Here is a 21,370-nt window from a genome sequence, read left to right as displayed (position 1 = left end):
ATTACACTGGCTTCCAAACAATGTAGAAAATCTATAGGATATTAACAGGTGAAGCAAAATCTTTTCAAATTGAAGAAGAATTGTCAGTAAGTGAGACCGTCTTTTTCAAGTACACACCTATAACATCAGTAGACGTTGAAAGAAGCTTCTGCAGGAATGAAAATTTACTTTCAGACAAGAGACGCTCGTTTACATTTCAAATTATCAAAAAACATTTAATAATCCAATGTAATTCTGATATTTAGTAATATTATGAGATGGAAGTTGTTATATCCATTAAAGTTTCGATACAAAATAAAAATATTTTGGTGTCAATATATTTTTCTTTTTTTGTTATTTTAGGATGTAAAACATATTTTTGAAACTTTAATGATCGTAGAACAAGTATTGCATTGCTTTATAATTTTTAAATGACTCAATAATTTTAAAGAGCAAAACATTTTTTTAATTCAATATTTTTACTTTATTTAAGGCATTTTTTGCGCAATTTTCGCATCTTTAAAGGCATTTTTTGCACTTTTTAAGGGCATTAGTTGAGATTTTTTAGGTCATCAAAATCCGGGCTCTAGTTATAAGAAAGCATACTTTCATTTTTAATTATGCTTGTTAATACATATATATATTTTCAGAAAAACACGAGCTTTACCTTCAATAGTATTTTAAAATTCAATGGATAGAACACTTTTTTTATTGATCATTGCAATATATAAAGCTGATGTTTTCTTTTTAACAATTCTTTTATTCCTACCAATAAATAATATAAGTAGTTAAAAAAAACAAACATAATATTTAAAAACTTTTATAGTTTTCCTTTCCCTCTATTAAGAAAATCTCTCATACATACATTACAAGTATACATACGACTTTTTACATTCCAATAATAAATATTTTTTAAAAGTTGTTACTTGTGTTCATTAAATTTATACAATATTTGTTAAAGTATTTTAATTTTATTTTATATATCCATAGAATAGATAGATTAAATAAATTTGTAACAATAATGTATTTTTTATTTTTTTCCAAATAAAGCTGCTAAATCAACAATCCTGCAAACCCACGTCAGTCTCTAAAATACAAAAAATTCAGTTGATGTAAAATTATGTTAAACAGTGGTTACAACTTTAATTTATTTTTAGGGTACAATTTTATTGGTGTAAATATTGAAAGACAGGATTAGCATGGTTAAAATCACTTTCTTTTAAAAAAATCATTGATTGGAATGAACTGAGATTTTGATTTGCTTAAAAACAATTGATTTAAACAAACTGATTTTATTCAAGAAAAATATTACCTAGTTTAACTGTAAAATATTTTTAATTCAATTAGTGTAAAGATTGAAATAGGTGTAAATATTGAAAGTCAAGATTGGCACAATTAAAATCACTATATATTTTTTCTTAAAAATCATTGATTGGAATCAATCCTGATTTTAATTTGTTTAAAAGCACTTGATTTACGCAAACTGATTTAAAAAAAAATAATATTAGTTCCAGTGTAAACTATTTTTAATGCAATATAATTAATGAATACAGGTTACATGTATTTAATAAGCAAATAAGTAATACTGCAATAATAATGTCATCAATCATTTAGCTTTCAAAATGCACCCTAAGATTATTAACATATTTTAAATAAATTATGTACATTAATAATTCAAAGGTTGGTAAATAAACCAAACTTAATTCTGAGTCAATTATTATTTTCTTGAGACATTACAATAAACAATTAGATAAGAATTGAGATGATACATACATTTCACTTTTATTAAAATATTATTAGTCGTTTTAAATATAAACTCTAGATTGTTGATGTAATTTAAAAACAAAATTATGATTGCAAAACAAACACAAAAAATACATAAATCGTCACAAAAATGTTATTAACTATTAGAATTCCAAAATATTATTCAGGCGCATTTAAAATTCGGTTGAAATGAGCAACATATTAAAAGATAAAAAGAATGGAAAGTTTAAAAAAAAGGAGAAAAACTATTATGGAAAATTTTTGTGTAGCTAAAAGTAACAAATAATTCCAAAAAATTTTGGAATTTAAATCATTTGGAAATTAAAATCATGCCCAATAATAAATTAATTCTATTAAATTCATACATTTAATGTCTAATTCAAATATAATTAATTTAAAATGACTGTAACATGTAATAAATATAACAAATACATATAAAATCATTAATTGAGCTTGATTTACTACTTATTGATTTCTATTTTCTTTATCAACATATTCCAATTAAAAACTCACAGTATTAATAAAAGAGTAAACTTTTAATTTAACATAACTCCCAATCAAATATTACTATAGTGACCAGTATAGTATAATAATGCTATTAAATCAAGTACTTTTGGCTCTGAATGAAATTAAAATTCAAAATATTGCTTTATATTGCTTTTAGAAAAAAGTTCTAACGAAATACGTTGAAAATGATATGCAGGAAGTTACTAAAACAAGCAACAATCATAAATATGAAAATAGTTATGGAAGAAAATATAAAAAGGATTAACAGGGGAAGAGTAAATTTATGATCATTAAATGGAGAATGTTAATTTAAAACACCATGCATTATTGATAAAGGGCCTTTACAAAAGACATTTGCATTAAGTACATGTGTCGAATAACACATTTATCACAAAAAATGAGCAATGATCTTAGTAATTCTGCACCTGGCAGAACAATGAAAATTTTGTGCATCCACTTAAAATATGAAACAGTTTTTGGTGTAAGGCATTAGGTCTTCTTAGTAGCCAGCAAATGAAGCACCAAATGAACCTAGAATAAAAAAAAAAAACTTTCTAAGATCAAATACAAAAGCATGAAAGATAAATTAAAATTTAAATATCATTAAATGAGAAAAAAAAAAGATCATTATAAAGATAAGGACTCTACTAAGTAATATGAGGATTGAGAAACTTAAAGACTAAGGGTTGTATGTGCAGTGTGCAAAATATACTTGAGAAATGAAAATGTGACTTTTTTTCTACATTAAAAAAAAACATTTAAAGTTATATTTTGTTAAATAATCTTAATTGTTTTTAGATAAACAAGTTTTATAATTAAGCGCATTTTTTTTTTTTTATAAATTAGCTTTAGTTCGCATGATACAGTAAAATGTTTAGAAAGTAAATTTAACATTATTGGATAGATTCTTTTGACTGCACTCCTGATTATTCAGGCCTTTATATTCCAGAATACAACAGGTTAGGCAAAATTTAAATTTATTGAAAAAAAAAAAAGTAAGTTTATTCAGACAAAGAGCATTTCTGTGGCAGATTTTTAGCCTAAAACATCCACACTAATTGATCACAATATTTGAGGTTAGATCCTTGCCCCATTACAACTTTTTTAAACAATGAAACTGAATAATTTAATTTTTTATAAAAAAAACTCCATTAAATTATTAATAAAACAATAGATAAAGTAGATTATTTATATAATAAATTAATTAAATCAACAATAAATTTTATTTAATTACATTACTTATTATTTATTTAATAGTTTTAATTTATTTAACTATAAAACTGCATCGGCACCATTACATTCAAACTAAGAAAATTTCACTTGTAAGTAAATTAAGGTTCCTACTCTATTTTTTAAACTAAAAATAAAAATCTTCTAAGACTTTATAAGTTTTAGGTATTTAAAAAAAGTTATGTAATATATAACATTTCAAAAGAAGCTCAATCCTAAGGCAGCAATTAAAACATGGGTATAAACATGTCAAGGGCATACATATATCAAAGGTTACTATTCCGTAGGGTTTATACGTAATTTTTAGAAAAAGAGTTTCCTCTGATTTTCTTCAGCAACAATTCTAAAGAATAATGCTTACAACAACACAGTACTTCCGTTAAAGAAGCACTAAAATAATAGTAATAGACAAAAAACACTAATAAAATCAAAAACGTGAGAAAAATGAAAAATATATGCACTCCTAATAAAAAATAATCACTATTATTTTGTCATACTATTTGTTTGTATTATACTAAATATATAACTACGCTACATATTAATAAACCTATAAATAAAACTCACGAGTTTAAATATTTGTCAGCATTTTAAAGAATTTTACGCAAAGATTGTTTATCAGCAATCATCTACAAATCTTGAAAAAATGCTTATACCTTAGTTAATAAAATAAATAAAAATTCTCAATATTAAAGCAATAATTGCATTCTAAATTCAAACATTACAGCAAGTAAATTTTAATAAAGTTTAAATAAGTTTCTCTTAATCAAAAATTGGCGTATTAGCAGAAATGACATCGCGACACATCGACATTGGAGCAATTTTTGAAAAGGGGGTTCAAGTAAAAAATTGTGTCGTTATTTAAAAAAAAAAAAAAAACATTTCTTTAAAAAATGTTCAATTGTGCATAGTTTCGTTGTTGATCTAAAAAGAATTCAGTTGATATTGAAACAAAACCTCACTATACAAAAGTAAGAATTTTATTTTCAAAGGGAAATAAGCTTTCTAAGGATTCCTTCCTTCCTTCATGGTGTGACAAACCAGGAAGAAGCTTTTCTTTCTCAAGAAGCCTTTTTCAGGCCAACCTGCTATTGTTTTCTAATTCTTGGGCCCTAAGAATAAGAGATCTTTTTCAAGGACATTAGAAATAGAATTTACTACTCAAGTTCTGTGTTTGATAGCTAAAACATTAAATAAAAAAAAAATTTAAAAGAAAAGAATTCTACAGCAATATTCCAGAGATTAATTCCAGGCTGAAATTTTTAAAGCAAAAAGGTGACATGTCCACTGATTTGAAGTTAAAAAAAAAATTAAATGCAGAATTTAATAATTAAAAATAAATATCAAAATTGGTCAACAAAATCTGCACAATAAGAGAAAATATATATAGATGGACTGAAAACGTATGCTTAAAAAAGAAAATTATCATAATTTTACTAAAATTAAAAAACATTAACTTCAGTGTTTTCACTACAGTGCGAGAATCTCGCATATCTTTTTCTTTTCTCGCATTAAACAATGATTACTGCAAGGAATTTGCGCATTCTATAAACCAATTTCAAAATTCCCGAATTTCTCGCATTTTGAAAAAAATTTCTTATTGCGCCATTTAGAATAAAATCCGTTTCACTTTTCTTAATGGATCTTTCATTATTTTCAACATCTGCCCCATTATCTAGCTTCCCTATTTACCAGCATTGTTTAGAACCTTTAAGAACATCAGAACACCTTCCCTCCGAACCACGGAACCTCTTTCTGAACTCATTTCTCTGCAACCACGTGCTTACCGTAGGTAAGGTTTCTTCATGTAAGACGTTAAAAATTTTTGCGCATTAATGTAAGATGGACAAATACGTTGTAAAGGCAATATCTTCTACTACGAAATGGACACATAAAAATGAAACAAATGTGGGTAGAAACGATCAAAACGAAACAAATACTCATTTGAGCAACCTAATGAGAATAGCTGATGAAAAAGTAGCTGTAGAACATTTTCCATATGATGATGCAGCAAAAATATTCAATGTTTTAAAAATGAGAAGATGTTAAAAATGCATTATAATTAAAGAAATGATTTTTCTCAAGTCTCTTTGCGTTTTTTTTTTTTTTTTTTTTTAATTTTTAGAAATCTTACTTAGCTTTTTGAAATCTCACCCTGTTTTTGAGAAAGGGTGAGAAATTCTCACCAATTTTTTTTTTCTATGATGAAAACACTGAACTTTTCATTATAAGATAGATAAGAATAGCTCACTCTTTAATTTACATAAGAAATATTGGTTAAAAAAAAAAAATCTGATTTTTCCTATATTAAGGCCTAGAGTGCTAACACTATTCCCATTTAAAGTAGAGAAACTTAGAAGAATGGGAATAGTGCTAGACACTGAAAATAATACTTTTTTCTTTAATATTCATGTGTCATAATAATATTGTATTTAAAAAATTTTAATTTTAAGAGCCATTGGGAAATTAATAATAATAATTGCTGTACAAAAGAGATTGATTAAACCACCTCGCATAAAAATAAAATTGTTATGAATTAAATGTGTCGAAAATGAGCTTTCAAATGAGCAATAGGCAATTCGCTTGTCAAAATACAATTTATATAGAGATTTTAAAAACAATATGAAATGGCCTTAACTGCTGAAAAGTCTTTGACATTCCAGCGAGAGGTGCCATAAATCGAGCAAGTTGAAATAAAACAATTTAAGGTCATGATTTGAGTTTTGCTAGTAGCAAGATGATCATAGGTTTTTAAAATCCATAGCATGGAAACATAGGGAAATAACACAAATTTGATTCAAATATTATGATTGGCCATAATACATTTGTATTTTTGTTTAAAATTTTAACCTAAATATCAAAATATAGTATGCTGTACTTTCTCCTTGAACTGGACTAAGCTTTATGATATCAAATGATTATATATTATGATGAAATTATTTTTCAAGTATAACTTAATAGAAGTTAAAGTAAAGGTAAAAGAAATACTAACTATTATTTTTCATAAATAATGCCAGATAATTTATAACAAGAAACTCGTGTCGCATCACTATATAGAATGTACAAACATTATCAATGAAGGAATGAAAAATTATGCAAAACTTTGTTAAATCAGTTAAAAGAAGAAATAAAAAACCGCTTTTAAAAAAGGGAAGTTTTAAGATTTGGTATACAAATCTTTATCACAATATCATAAACTCCGATCACTGTATTAAAAATAAATATATCAGGAACGAGTTCGATAATCATTTACAATTAAAAAATTATCAAATGTATAAAAATATAAAATAAAGAGTGAATAAACAAATGCTAACCTTATGAAAGACATGGAAAAAAACATAATTATGTACAAGTAGTCACGATTCATATGCAGCTTTCCTACAATTATACAACCATTTGATAACACGGGCATTCTTTTCAACTATAGAAGTTTCCAAGGGTCCATGAATTCTAAGATCATGATTTCGGAGGCCTTCCTTTGGTACATCTGCTATAGAATCATCACTGCAGACACTTGATCTTACTTCATTTGAATCAACTGAACTTATACTTTCAAAAAAGCATGGGGGACTAGAAACTAGTGATGGTGATGTGATATGATGCCAAGCAGTAGCATCAAGTCCCATTGTATCGAAAAACCTTTCTATTTCTGCAGATGTGTAATTATTTCTACGAGGAAAATACTCCGAAGACCTTTTAGTGTATCTATGGGAAACATCCGATTTAGAGCGGCTCACAGGCCTTCTAAGTGGACTTGAAGGCGAATAGTAAGGGGTAAGGTGTAAAACTCCTGTTCCGTTGGAAAACCTCCTGGGTTCTTGATAAGAATCAGTAACATCTAGATCAGGCTCAGTTTTAATTACAGGTACAGCATTCCACTTTGGAACAGCATACGTAACAGATTCACAACTTTCAGGAGCAAGTACTTTTATAGAATTACCAACTGTTGATAAACTGGAGCAAGGAATTTGAGCATTACATGGTGACAAATCTGGCATGCTTTTATGAATACAACAGTCTGGCGAAAGGTCTTGTTGAACCCAACAACTTTTTCTAACAGGATCAGAATAACCCCTTCTCACTTTAGGTACTTCGGAAATTCTACAGACTTTGGGCGTCACTTCTGCTTGAGCAGTACCAAAGTTAACAGAGTCTTGTGAAACAGAAATGTTCTCTCTAGAACCCGACACAATAAGGCGTTTGAGCTGTGACTCAATATCGATAAGAACTTCAATTCTGTGATGCCTACCTCCTTGGCTAGCAAAAGAATGCTTGCGAGTTATTTGAGACTCTCTAGATTCAGAATGTGACTTAGCTCTGGCCCGTAAAGTAGGAGGTGACTTATTAGTTTGAGAAGACTGAGGTTGGAGTCTTAAATATGAAACTTTTACTTCATCAGATGTATTAAAAGCTTTCACACAGTCAGGTGGAACTTTTGGAGGTGGTTGTTTAAATAATATGTCTAACTGAGGGCCAGTGCTAATGCAGAGATGTGAACTACTTTTAAATTCCTGCTTTGTGTCCAGCACACGTTCCGATTTCACATAATTAGCTTTGCTTTCTTCCAACCTTTCAACAGCACTTCTTCTATTAGCTAAAGAGAATAAATACTTTTTAATATATTGTTAATTAAAAATATATATAAAAAATTTGCTAAATAGAACCTTAAAAATTTAGATACACTACATGTGTGATGAGAAATTACTGGTAAAAGCACTAATGTTTCAATTTAGTTAATAAGTCATACACTTTTCATCTATTTGCTTCACAAATGAAAAAAAAAAAAAAATGCAAAATATGGATCAAATTATTTTAGTCTCTACTATGATTTCAAAGTTAGTGCCCAATAGCTTTAGATGTTGGCTTTACATGCAAAATAATTTGAACTAACATACTTTTAATTTGCAAAAGGAAGCCATTATTATTAAATAAAGAGCCTCACTTCAAAAATTTTATTATTTTGCATATAAAAATGCTTGACTAAGTTGTTCTAACTGCAATTGTTAAGAACACAACCAGAACATAAAATATACTGATATAATTTTTATAAATTAATCAAGAACACATTCCATAAGTATTATTGCTTATTTCATTGAAATTTAAATTAACTTCACATAACAAGTTAACTTTACTTACATATTGATCTATAAAAAAAATTAATTACATAAGGTTAAACAATCTTTTGTTCTTTTTCACACATTTTTATCTATTATATTTTAATTTTAGGGGACCAATTACAAAATATCTAATTTAATTTATTCAGAATTTGATTAGAGGATGATAATTTGATTTAAAATCTTATTTATCAAACCACAAAAAAAATTAATTAAACCGAAAGTTTAAAAAAAAAATAATCTGAAATTATAAGGAGCAATTGGAGACTATAAGAAATGACAAGTTTAATTCTTAACATACTTCCAACAAAGTTGGAAAAAATTATAATGATAAAAAAACTGACTTTTTTAAAAAAAAATTTTTTTTTACATTTACCAACCAAATCCTCTGTTATAATGTGTTAATAATACTTACCTAATAATATCAAAAAAAATTTTACAACTTAAATTTTTACTAAAATGGTTAAAATTATTATTTAATAAAATCTTAGTTAATTTTTAGAAGCTCAACTTCTTAATGAACGTTAAAGATTGAGAGACAATTTTTCAATTCGATAACTAAAGAAGAATAAATTAGTTAAGAACAGAAACCATTACTGAAAAAAAATTATTTTAAGTTACTCTGTGAAAAACAAGCCAACATAAAACTGAATGGGAATAATTAAAGCACATTTCTTAAACACATATTAAGAGCAAATTATTTTACATGCATTCAACAGAAAATTATTTAAGTTTCATGCCTCTCTTATCAATGCAGTTCCTTTTTTTTAGAAATTCTATTTTAAAATATAATAATTTACATCATTTCTTAATAAAAAACGTTCCATCATTTCTTAATAAAAAACCTTTATTATTAATGAAATCAGACTTATGAAAAAAGTTATATCTTAAAGAATTTATTTATCAATTATACTGCATAAATAATATTTTACACTTAAATCAATATTTTTTTTAAAAAAAAGTTCAGTTTGTTTAAATTAAGATTATTTAAAAAACATCACAACTGATTTCAATGAATGGTTTTTTTTCTCAAAAAAAAAAAAAAAAAAAAGGAAAAAAAAAATTCAAGTTATTTAAATTGTAATTTTAATCAAGATTTAAATCATGCCAACAGACTTTCAATATTTACACCAATAAATAATGTATGTTTCACTAAAAATGAAAAATCAAATGCCTATTTATTCAATGCAATGCCTAAAAGTATTATACACATACACACATTAAGTCTAACTTGTTTATAACAGAGAATGTAATTGTTAAAAAAATTGTCTTGGTAAATATTAGTAGAAAAAAATTATTTAAAATAAAAACTAAAAAATATGAAATAGAAAATGTAAAAAATTTATACCGTGCACAAAAAAACCCCCCCACCCTGAATAACTTTTGATCTAATGATCAGATCGTTGTTCTAGGATTCAATCTTAATGGTTCTAAAGGATGATCTTAAATACACTAATTAATTAGTACAGACAATATTTTAAATTATGAAATCAGGCACAAAAATGTTTTATCACTGAATATACATACCTTTATTTCAACGGATTTGGATTTATGACTTCTAAAATAATATAGGGCTGTAATCTCTAAGTATGATCGCAATATTTTGGTCCGTAGAGCGGTTTAAAGTTTTAACCCCTTAATGTTAATTTTACTTTTTATGTATTTCACTATACCTTTTTAGGAAAATATATTTTTTTTTACACACAATTACTTAATTCGTTTAACCAAAGATAATTGCATGCAAAATATAACTTACATAAAATTTTGAGTTGTAAGCTGTACAAATTTTAACATCATTTTAAATGGCAAAATACAAAATTTCAGGCAAATCGGTTAAATAGTTCTTGAGAAGAGTGAATTCTTAAAAAGCCATATTTTTAAAATTTGATTTTTTAGGAACTATTGACCAATTTCGCACAAATTTTGGGTTTTGTGATTAAAAATTGTGTTCTTTAAAATTATGGAAAAATTTGCATACCTTACTATTCAACATTTTTTGACTAAAAAAATAATGAAAAATAACAAATACCTACTAAAAATTAAATTTTGTATGGAATTATCTCTGAATAAAGATATTTTTTAATTTTGCGCAAAAATGTTGCAATTTGTTTAAAAAGTTCTCAAGATACAGTGAAATATGCAAAAAGTAAAATCAACATTAAGATGGTCAAACTTTGGACCACTCTCCAGACCAAACTATTGGGACCAAATTTCACAGATTGCGGCTATCCCTTATATTTTGGTGGACAGAAATCTGAATCCATTGAAAAGGTATGTTTATTCTGAGCAAGTACATTTTTCTTTTCTTTCTGATTTTGTAACTTAAAATATTGTCTGCACAAATTGATTAGCATGTATGAGGTCACCCCCTTGAGCATGAAGATCCAAATATTAAATCAAAAGTTATTCAGGGTGGTCCGTTTATTTTTTTTTTGCACACAGTACAATAACTAAAATTTTTTTGAACCTCTGCTACTGTACACCTTATAAAATGTATTGCATAAAATAGATTATTATTAACATCTATTGATTCCAGAAAAGTTAGCTGTTTTTTGGTAAAATACATGATTCTTTCACATTACTGGCAGATTCTATAAAAATATCAACTCATTAAAGCTCATACAGGCATTTGAATAATAGAGCAGCAATAGATATAGATCAATCATTTGTTAATTTAAATTATGCTTATAACTATAAAATTCTATCTAGGCTTTTTAACATTGAACATTTAAAATTTCATTGTTTAACGCAGGGTCTCCTTAAATCAGGTATTATGTTAAATAAATTTAGTTACATATAAATTTATATATAGTTACAATCTGCGTCAATCAATAGCTAGAGAAAGAAACATTCTATAGCTTAAAAAAATATTGAACATGCTGTTGCTTATAGCAGATATTTTTTTTTAACATTAGAAACTTTAAACAAATTACATATTCTTTATTTAATCCATGTTAAGCAGGTTACAGATATAGTTTTAAATTGGCAAATAGCTATGCAGCAATGAAATATATATTACCTGCAAAATAAATATATAAGATTAATAAATAAAAAACAAAGTTATTTCCGAATTAGAGATTAAAAGCAGCAATTAAGGTATAAGTGTGTAGAAAAATTAAAGAAGTAAATCAAATTATAAGAACTATGAAATTATCAATTTTTAAGCTTTAAATTAAGTTTAAAATTAGATGTACTCTATCAGCATGTCTACGATATTGTATATTCAAATTAAGATTACTGACTAAAATACATATTTTAAATTTTTTAAATATCTGATTAAGAAATTACTGTTACAGGGTGCGTAGCCAAATCTTTCAAGAAAAAATAAGCACCTTTGAAGTACTTTATAAGCACTCAAAAATTATTTTAAAGCACTATATACATAAGCATAATGCAAAATAATTTTCAAAGACTTTACATGATCATGATAAAATAACTAGTTTCTAACAAAGAATTCTTTTCTTGATTATATTAGCCATTATAAAATGATCAAGAGATTTTTCGGTTCGATATCAGAGGGTGGAAAATGAAGTCTGAAATTGAGAATATCTGGCAAAATGCAGCAGAGTTGCACATGAGAGTATAATAATCTCATTGAACCCAGCTAAGTAGAAGGTCATACGGACTCGCAAGTATTTCATCAAACATGTAAACTGATTGGCGCTTTCATACACTATGGACCGACGGTATGATATGGTTGAATGAATTGTAAAAACGTTGAATAGAGCATTATAAAAAGCACACTTATACATAATATGCGTCAAAAATTGACAAGGTAAAGAAAAAAATTTCATTTTCGAAAACGGAAAAATTAAGCACTTTTTAAAAAAACTCAATAAAAAAAAGCACATTTAAGAGCTTTTAAATAACGAAAATCAAAAATAAGCACCGTTAATCACTTTTTAAAAACGCTACATTCCATGTGTTACTATTTATTGCTTTTTTAATTTATTAGTCAAAGCAAAACATAATAATTTACCTAGTTTAAAATCATGCAATACACTCACCTGCATTTTGCTGTCGCATACTAGAACGACGAACTACATTAGGACTTTTAGAAACAGTTTTTATTTGATGCTGATTCTTGCAGCTGCTAGGAAAGCAGGCTTGTATAGAAGTTGCCATCCTTGAGAAGACACTGGCTTTTACTTAGTTTGAAGTCATTCTGCAGATTTTAAAAGCAATATTTAAAAAATTAAAAAAAAAAAAAGACAGTATATGCAACAAAAATTTGTAACTAGATACAACAAAAAATTAATGTCGACTGTAAGCAGAAAGTTAAAAAAAATCTTGTTTTGTTAATAAAAACAATTTCCTTATAAATTAATTAAAATTTTGATCTGAAAGAAAATGCAGGAGATAAATGCTGATTTCAGCTTCAAGCTCTAATTTGATTCAAGATTCATTTGATTGTTCAGTAAAATGTTTGACAAAGAAACAGAACAGGTCAATTTAATTTACTTTTTTCCCCATTTAATATTTGTTTTTTCCACTTAACATTCATAACTTCATTTATAGTTATACTTCGCTTTAAAGTATCAATTATTTAGGGATGAGGGTAAAAATGTTTAAATAGAAACATATCAATTCATTTTTTTTAAACATTGAATTAAAATTATATTTATTTCAGTATTATTTCATGCAGCATCTATCCCCTTTCAATAGTTTTACCTTGGCCATAGTTGGACTCAAAATTGTCTCAATATGGATCCTATATGAGCATGCACCCAGGAACCAACTTTGGGATGTCTAGATTTTTTTAAATATTGGTCCTATATAGGGCCAATATTGACCTATATTGGCTAAATAATGAATATAAAATATCGGGTGAATCGGGCAATTCCATATAGGGCCATAATCGGAAAATAATGACCCTTTAAACCTTTATTGAGCCCAGATGTGTGAATATTGGTTCAACGATGGCCCAAGTAAATATTGCTTCTAGGGTCTATATAAAAAAATCTTAAGAGCTGTTGTTGTTATGGGTGTTCAATTTTGTTTTACAATTTGTCTGATGTGTGAAAATTATAAGACTTAATTTTGAATACTGATTTAGAAAAATGTACAGAGAGTATAATAAAAAATTTACATGTAATAATCAGTTCCAGAATTATAGACTAAAACTGGTAAACTCAGAGTAAGAAATGCCATGCCACCTGCTTTGCAGTACTAAAAATTAAGTTTTGACAGTCTAAAAAGGCAATTTTTATTTGTAAACTTAATAAAAAAAAAATTTCTTCGAAATTCCAATTTGTTTGCAAATTTCTTCTCACTTTAAACAATGACTATATATAATTTTATTTTATAACCGTCGTTAAACAACCACCTAATTTTAAGTTTACGACTACCAATGTTCAACTCCGTAGCCTTGTAATTTTGAACCCAATCCAGAAGGCAAGGGGATTCCTGGATCAAGTAATAAGAGAAATTTGCCTTCGTGGAGGACTCTTTAATGGTACTAACCTGCACTTGCAATACATGAAAAATCACAAAAACCTCCCATGGTTACCCTGACAGGAAGGGTAATCTAAGGCATGAAGCGCCTATCACCGAGGATATTTTACGCCACCACTGGAATTAGAACGTGGATTACCTCTTTGGGAGACGAGGGCTCGATTACCTGAGCCACTATTGCTCCCTTATATACTTTGTTGCAAATAGAAATAAAAAAGATAATTTATTTATTTCTTAGAATTTTTTATATTAACACTCTTTCTTATTTGTCTCAAATAAAGGCAGAGGCATAGCTAGGGGCAAATTCAGATTTTCCACATCTTATAATATAGTGTATGACTTAAAAAGGGGTGCTTGGGACCCTTTTAAGTTGTAAGTAATCAAAAACTAAAATTAACTGCACTTGGCATTGATTTTTTTTCTTCTTAAATTTAAAATTTAACACTGAATAAGATTCCATAATTTTATAATGATTTTTAAGATACCATAACTCTTTAAGTGTTCGTTATAATCACTTTAAAATTTAACAGTGTATGATACTAATGTAATTTTTATTACCCTTATATGATTGTACTTATAGTTTTATATTGAATGAGAAGTGTTTTTTCGAAAGACATTTTTCACTCAACATATTGCCAATTTGTTAAAAATAATTTAAAAAAAACAAACCTATTTTCAAAACAAACTATAGTATTAATAGACATCCTATTCAATTTTTCGGTAAATCAAATGCAAATTTTAAGAAGATATTATGAGGCCAGCAATTGGCAAATAAAACTGGTTATATTAAATAGTGAAAAGCATTTTACCCTGAAATTCATTTTTAATTACATGAATTCGGAGTACCCTTCTTGCCCCCACTAGCTACACCACTGAATGAAAGTAAAAAGGAAAGAGTTGCGATGAAATAACTAAGGATTATCACAATTGATAACTTTTCACTCATTAAAGTAAACTAATAAAAATAGTTTTCACAGTATTATAAAGAATCAAATTTTATGCTCAGATGTAACTATATGCTGACTCTGAAATCTATGACTCCATAGACGAAAAAATTAGGTTTGCATATTACTGATAATAATTAACCTCATTGGTGGTTAAATATAAAGTTGCAGTCTTCTTGTCAGAGATAAAAGATGTGAAATGTTAGCGTAGCGTAGTAATAAGTACCGAAAAAATTATCAAGATCCTTTTGTATTTACAATAAAATTGGCATAAATAAAGTGAGTCAAAAAGTGATGTATTTAATTGCGGGATGTGAAATTTAAATGTCGCAACAGCATATAAAAAATATCAGAACTTGCAAATCCTCAATCTGGGTTTAAAATAAATCAAAGTAAAAAGCAACAGAAACTGTATTAACGTTTAAAAACAACAAGCAACATAAAAGGGCCCTCAATGCCCAAAATGCAAAAATATATTCTAACAGAAGGAAAACCAGTTTAACCCACCAGATTTCTTCCTCTACTTTATTCTTCCTTAATTATTTGATTGGCGGTATGATCAACTCTGCCCCTCTAGCGGTAAGCCAATCACATTTATTATTAATGCTTTTAAATATGACTATTTTAGTTATGATTATTAAATATTATGTTTAATTATTACATTTAACTTAATAACAATGCGTAAAAATAATGAATTAGAAGTATATAAAATAGTTTAACAAGGAGTGATTTAACTCCCAACAATGATGACAACAGTACAATTGTTTCAATTTATCAAGATATTACAGTAAAAAACCTATAATAGATAATGAAGAATGAAAACAGTTTAATAATAGAACAGTACTACAATAAGATCAAGCCAAATTATCTTCAAAGTCTTATTAATGACCCTTTTTATGTAGAAACACCAGTTCCCTATAATAAAATGGTAGTGATAATATAAACTTCATGAAATTGAGGATCACAAACTTATAAGTTAAGATATTTAGAAAGGAAGAGACTTATACATATTTTACATATCGATCCTGCAAGGTTTGTACTAATTTTTTTAAAGTGTAGTTATTACAAAAGAAAGATAACCCATTTATCAAAATCAGACATTTCTTAAAGATCATAGCGCATCAAATACACTAAAAATCATACAGGGAAAGCTTAAAAAAAGTTATGTAGCATTATCTAGGATGCGTAATTCTCCACAAAGAAAAATTAGAAAAAAATAATAATAATAACAAAATAGAACACAATCAAGATTTATTTAGGCAGAATTTACCTTACTTAAAATGAAAAAATTACATTGCTAATTTTCCTTGATGCAAGTGTTGGATCAATTTGAATAAAAAATTTGATTTCAAATGTAACTTTTTCTATACTTTGAATTTCTTTGTTTTGTCTGACAAAAGAAAAGATCTTTATAAATGGTCATATTAATAGATGGATAAATAGGTAGAGAATTTGTTTGCCAAATAACAGAGATGATTTTTTTTTTTTTTTTTTTTTTATCTGGGTGACCACATTTTCCTTCTTTTATCTAAAGTCAAATTTTCTTTTTAATCATTGAAACATCATGTGAAGTGCAAATCTATATTATTTCACATAGAATTTTATAATTTGTAAAAATTTAAATTATTTGAAGTGATTTATATTATTTTAAATAGAGACTTTTTTTTAGTAAAATATTACCCAAGCACTTGGAAGCCTTGGGTCTTTCGGACCCTTAGTTTCCGGAGACCTGAAGAACCACTAAAAAAAAATATTTCAATTAGACCCACTGATATTTTTCCTCCGACAAACCTAATAATCTTATAACATTGATTTATATGGTAAAACTACACTTTTTTATTATAGGATTTAATAACTCAAAATTTTTAACTTTTATTTTGACACACATACTTCAGAAAAGGCCAAAGAAATATATAATTCCGAAATATATAATCCAATATCGCTTATTAATTCAACGGTAAAGTTTACAACAGTACAATGTTAATTTATGTGTTAATTTATAAACAAATGTTAATTTATGAACAAATGTTAATTTATGAATTAATGTTAATTTATGAACAAATGTTAATTTATAAACTCGGACAAATATTAATAGAATATGCACATAAAAACTTTCTTTTGACAAAAAATCAATTAATGTTACACCTTACACTACTCTGTCATTTGTATCCATCGCACAAGGGATCTATGGAATTCATACGTTTTCTGCTATCAAAAACCATTTTTTACTAACTTGTAAAACAAAATCTGGATGATAGCATTCAAATAAATAAAAATAATTAATCAACTAACACCACAAATTGTTTGTATTCCTTATATGTCAAAATAAAACCTCTAATTTACCTCACAGAAGAAAAAAACAACTTAATACATATATTTTATTGAATCGATAAACTATTACAATTACTTACGATCTGAGTGTTTAGAAGTTTTCAGGAAAAATAGAGATTCCTGATTTGTATCACATAAGTAACCAACCAGAACATACTGCCAATTTCTCATTTTCCCTATAAGAAAAAAGAATTGGTCAAAAAATACGAATTAAAAGTATAAATTGGACAATTAACAACAACAAAAATTAAAGTTTTTGTACAACAACTTTACAGACGTAAATGAAAATTTGAACATCTGTTTCTAACTCGAGGGCGACGACATTGTATGAATCGATATTTTTGATGACGGTAAATTAAGATACATTTATGAAGAAAACATATCAAAATCGTATTATACAACAGTTTTAGCAATCATTACGCTTTAATATATAACTCAAAATCTTGATAGTTATTCTACAGGAATATTATTTTAATCTTTCGCTTTGCTTTCATGTGGAAAGCGCCAGTTGGAGAAGAAGGTCAGAGTTAAAGAAGTACAAAAAATCATAACAAATTAAGTACTTGATTAGGTTGAAAAGGAAAAATAAGAACAGTCAACCATTAACATACAACATAACATGTAAATAAATTATAATTACAACTTTAAAGTTTCGCTTTAAATTTACTTCACCCTTAGCATTCAACTAGCCAGAAGTAAAATTTTAAATAGATATTATTTATAAATGGATTCAATGTTAATAATAATTCGACATTAATTAAGATTTTAATTACATGATAACAAAATAAGAAATGTACTTGCCAATCACAAAATATACTTTTCGGTAACATTACTGGCCATTTAAGTTAGTAATAGCAAGAGTAAAATCGTCTGCTTTTTAGAGTAACGTATATGCTCTACATACTTCTTTTATAAGTAGGTATTTAAAATAAATCTAAAATTTTAAACTAAGAAAGCATTGTTAATTAGTAAGCATTTTACTTTACTATTCCGGAGTATCTTTAAAATTACGAAAAAATAATAATAAATAAAACATTCGACCTGGCGCATGCGCATACTGTCTTAAATCATTTTTTTTCACTTCCTTTCTGTTTCCATTCTCATATCCCAAGATTCTTCAGACTGTGGGCAACAGTCGCAACAAGCATTCGCTTTATATGTACTGGGATCGTGACTGCTGTTGTTGAATGAAATCAATGTGCTTGTGTTTGTGCTTTAAAATTTCTCAATTTGTGCATTTTTTTATTTTTGCCCGAACAAAAAAGTCAATTAAGACTGAAAGATACTTTTTAGGGCTATCTATATTATTTTTAACACTCAAAGGCGAGTTTTAATTAACCCATTGTTACTTGCACAACTCTCACTTGCCGATTAAAATCAAGGTGATCAGCCCTTAGGCATCCTCTTAGCTGAGAATGTCTTCTTATGGTGGTGAAAATGGATTTTATTATGGCAATCATTACCTCACAATGTGTGTAGAACCACAGACATTAAATGTTGATACTTTAAACAATGTTGCTGCTGCGAAACGTGAAGATAGCAGTGCTAATGCAATCATCGGTTCTCACTACCAAGAAAAACGGAAAAATGATCCTTGTATCGTTACTCTATCAACTGCACAAACGCAATCTAATGCAAATCAAGATGCATTTGTCCGAAATGAAGACGAAAGTGATACCAATAAACTAGTAGTAATGGAAACAGAAGAGGACAATACACAACCAGAACTTGATATAATAGTCAATAATGTTGTTGCTATATTTAATGTGAGATGTCACTTAAATCTACGACAAATTGCATTAAATGGAGCCAATGTCGAGTATAGAAGAGAGAAAAATGTAAGAAATTATGAAATATTTATAATTTAAAGATAGAGAAAAAACTAAAAGGGTTGCACTTTTAAAATATCATAATTTGATACTTAAGTTTTCTTGATAAATACCTTATTTAAAGGTCAATTATTAATGTATGCACTTAACAGTACCTGAAAGCTAAATTTATTTTATTATAGTTTCTTATTTTAAATGTACTGAATTATTGCTGAGTCACATTAAAAAATAAGTATTCAAAAGAATCTATTAAATCTGTTTCATTAGTAAATCAAGCTTCCATTATCCTTAAATGTCAATCTAATCTCACTCATTTAGTCATTTCTCTCTATATATTGAATACCTAGTGCCTGATTCTATGTACAATATATGTATATTGTTTTTTTTTTTTTTTAAGGTTTCTTTATGTGCTTTTTTTATGTAATTCTAATACATTTCAAATAGTTTTTACATGCCTCTTTCTATTTTAACTCAATTGTTAACTCTCATAACCATATTGAAAAACTCTTCAAAGTTTTTAATACCTTGAGAATCATTCACACTATTTCAAAATATCATGACCTCATGGAGGAAACTATGCTATGGAAAATATGCATGTATGTGAAGTGAACTAGGTACTTTAAAAAAGGTCCCTAAAACTATAATTAGCATATGTATTATTCATAGTACCTTTTTCTTAAAATACAGCTGAAGCAGAAACTTCTAATTATTGATCAGTTAGATCTTAGCCATAATTTGTAGAAACCCCCGTTGTAATTTTAGCAAAATGTCAGATTGATAATTAAATCTGACTACGTGTGCTGCTAAATCCTGGTTAGATGTTTGACTTGTTGAATTTGAAATCTACCTAATTTAACAACTGTCAAATCTATAAAAAAGACATCTGCACTAGTTTCAGATTATTGGTGGCATTTTTGTATAAAATAGGACATAAAACTGTACCTATCATTAAAAAATATATCCTAATTACTAATGTATTTTATAAATGTTTTTTAATTGTTGAATTTATGAATAATGGCTAATCTCTATTTTGTAAAGAAACATTGTTATGCACCATTGTCCATTCAAGTGTGGTTTTATTCTGAAATCTGTTGCTATATTAATATTCTGCAGCTGCAAGGAATTTTTTAAACTTAAGTCTTTCACTAATTGTGTACAAAGCTATATGCTTTCGCTTAGAGAGTTTAATACAGTAAAACCTTGCTATAACAATATTTTTGAGACGAAATAAATATATTGTTGTAGAGGAATATGTTGTTATATCGAGGGCCTACATACTTTGGGGACACAATAAGATTTTTTTAAATTTTAATGTTATATATGTATTAACTATAATTGCATATATTAATTTGCAGATAGGTTAACTATGGTTAAATATTAAAAACAATCAAGATAAAATGAGATAACAAACAAACCTGAAAACCGTTTCTATTGAAAATAATCCGATATTTTTGTTTGTTTATTCATTCTTCTGACTGTTAAGTCAACCAACAAGTATGCATTGCGTTGCGTTCAAAGTACGAAAATGCTCTTCGTTTGTGAATGGTGCTCCACCCACCCTTAACAGAGAAAATTCTCTCTCGGGTGTTAATTTGATGCTTATGGCTATTTGTCACTCATGATCATCTTTTAACATAAGGGAAATAAAATCGGATAGGAATGTTACACCCGTGACTTCTTAAGAGATAAGGGAAGCAATTCTAAGAATGAAAGCTTTTGGGGTGATCAACAGTGAGTCTTTTCTTGCAAAAAAAAAAAAATATGGGAAAATGCAAAAGATGATAAAATAAGATTTTTTTACATTATTTGAAAATCATTAATAAATGGAGAAATTAAGGTTGAAATTTGGAGAAAAAAATTGTTTACAGGGGTTTATTGCTTATGAAAATATCGTAATATTGAGAGGATAATAACATTAATTCATATGGAAGTTCGTTGGGACCACGAAACATCGTAATAGAGGAAGTTATTGTTGTATTGGATATCATAGTAGTGAGAGTTCACTGCACTACTAAGCATAAATGCTGGTAATGAATCTGAATGATAGTAACATTTGTGCTTTGTAGTTTATATTGGGCGATATTACGTTGCAATATCTGTTCACTGGCGAATAGCAATATATTGTAAATAAGTTTTGTCACTATTGAAAATTAATCAAAACTTTGCTGTCTTATTGGAATGGGGTTATCATAAAAACAACTAATGGTATTCAAAGCTGAAA

General features: G+C 27.2%; 2 protein-coding genes across 3 annotated transcripts in view; one reads left to right on the top strand and one right to left on the bottom strand.

Annotated features, from left to right (window-relative positions):
- Positions 1-319: 319 nt before the first annotated feature.
- LOC107447455 (uncharacterized) lies at positions 320-18,495 on the bottom strand. 2 transcript variants are annotated; one of them, XM_043042476.3, is made up of 5 exons: positions 18,362-18,495; positions 17,401-17,496; positions 12,599-12,756; positions 6,792-8,071; positions 320-2,781 (listed from the first exon to the last, which is right to left on the bottom strand). In XM_043042476.3, the coding sequence occupies exons 3-4, from the start codon at positions 12,714-12,716 to the stop codon at positions 6,834-6,836; spliced, it is 1,356 nt and encodes a 451-aa protein (XP_042898410.1). In that variant the 5' UTR covers positions 12,717-12,756; positions 17,401-17,496; positions 18,362-18,495; the 3' UTR covers positions 320-2,781; positions 6,792-6,833. The 2 variants fall into 2 exon arrangements, with proteins under 2 accessions (XP_042898410.1, XP_042898411.1); XM_043042477.3 differs by having other exon boundaries at positions 18,122-18,384.
- Positions 18,425-21,370, top strand: part of LOC107447466 (TATA box-binding protein-like 1) — a 22,598-nt gene continuing 19,652 nt past the window's right edge. Inside the window, exon 1 of the mRNA XM_016062395.4 lies at positions 18,425-19,158. Within this exon, the coding sequence (XP_015917881.1) occupies positions 18,736-19,158 (423 nt within the window). The 5' untranslated portion in view covers positions 18,425-18,735. The remainder of the gene's footprint in view (positions 19,159-21,370) is intronic.

The sequence above is a fragment of the Parasteatoda tepidariorum genome, chromosome 1 (genome assembly GCF_982258835.1).
Source record: "Parasteatoda tepidariorum strain Cologne lab strain chromosome 1, Ptep-v5.0, whole genome shotgun sequence".
In the NCBI taxonomy this organism is placed as follows: domain Eukaryota; kingdom Metazoa; phylum Arthropoda; class Arachnida; order Araneae; family Theridiidae; genus Parasteatoda; species Parasteatoda tepidariorum.
This window is presented reverse-complemented; position numbering and strand designations above follow the sequence as displayed.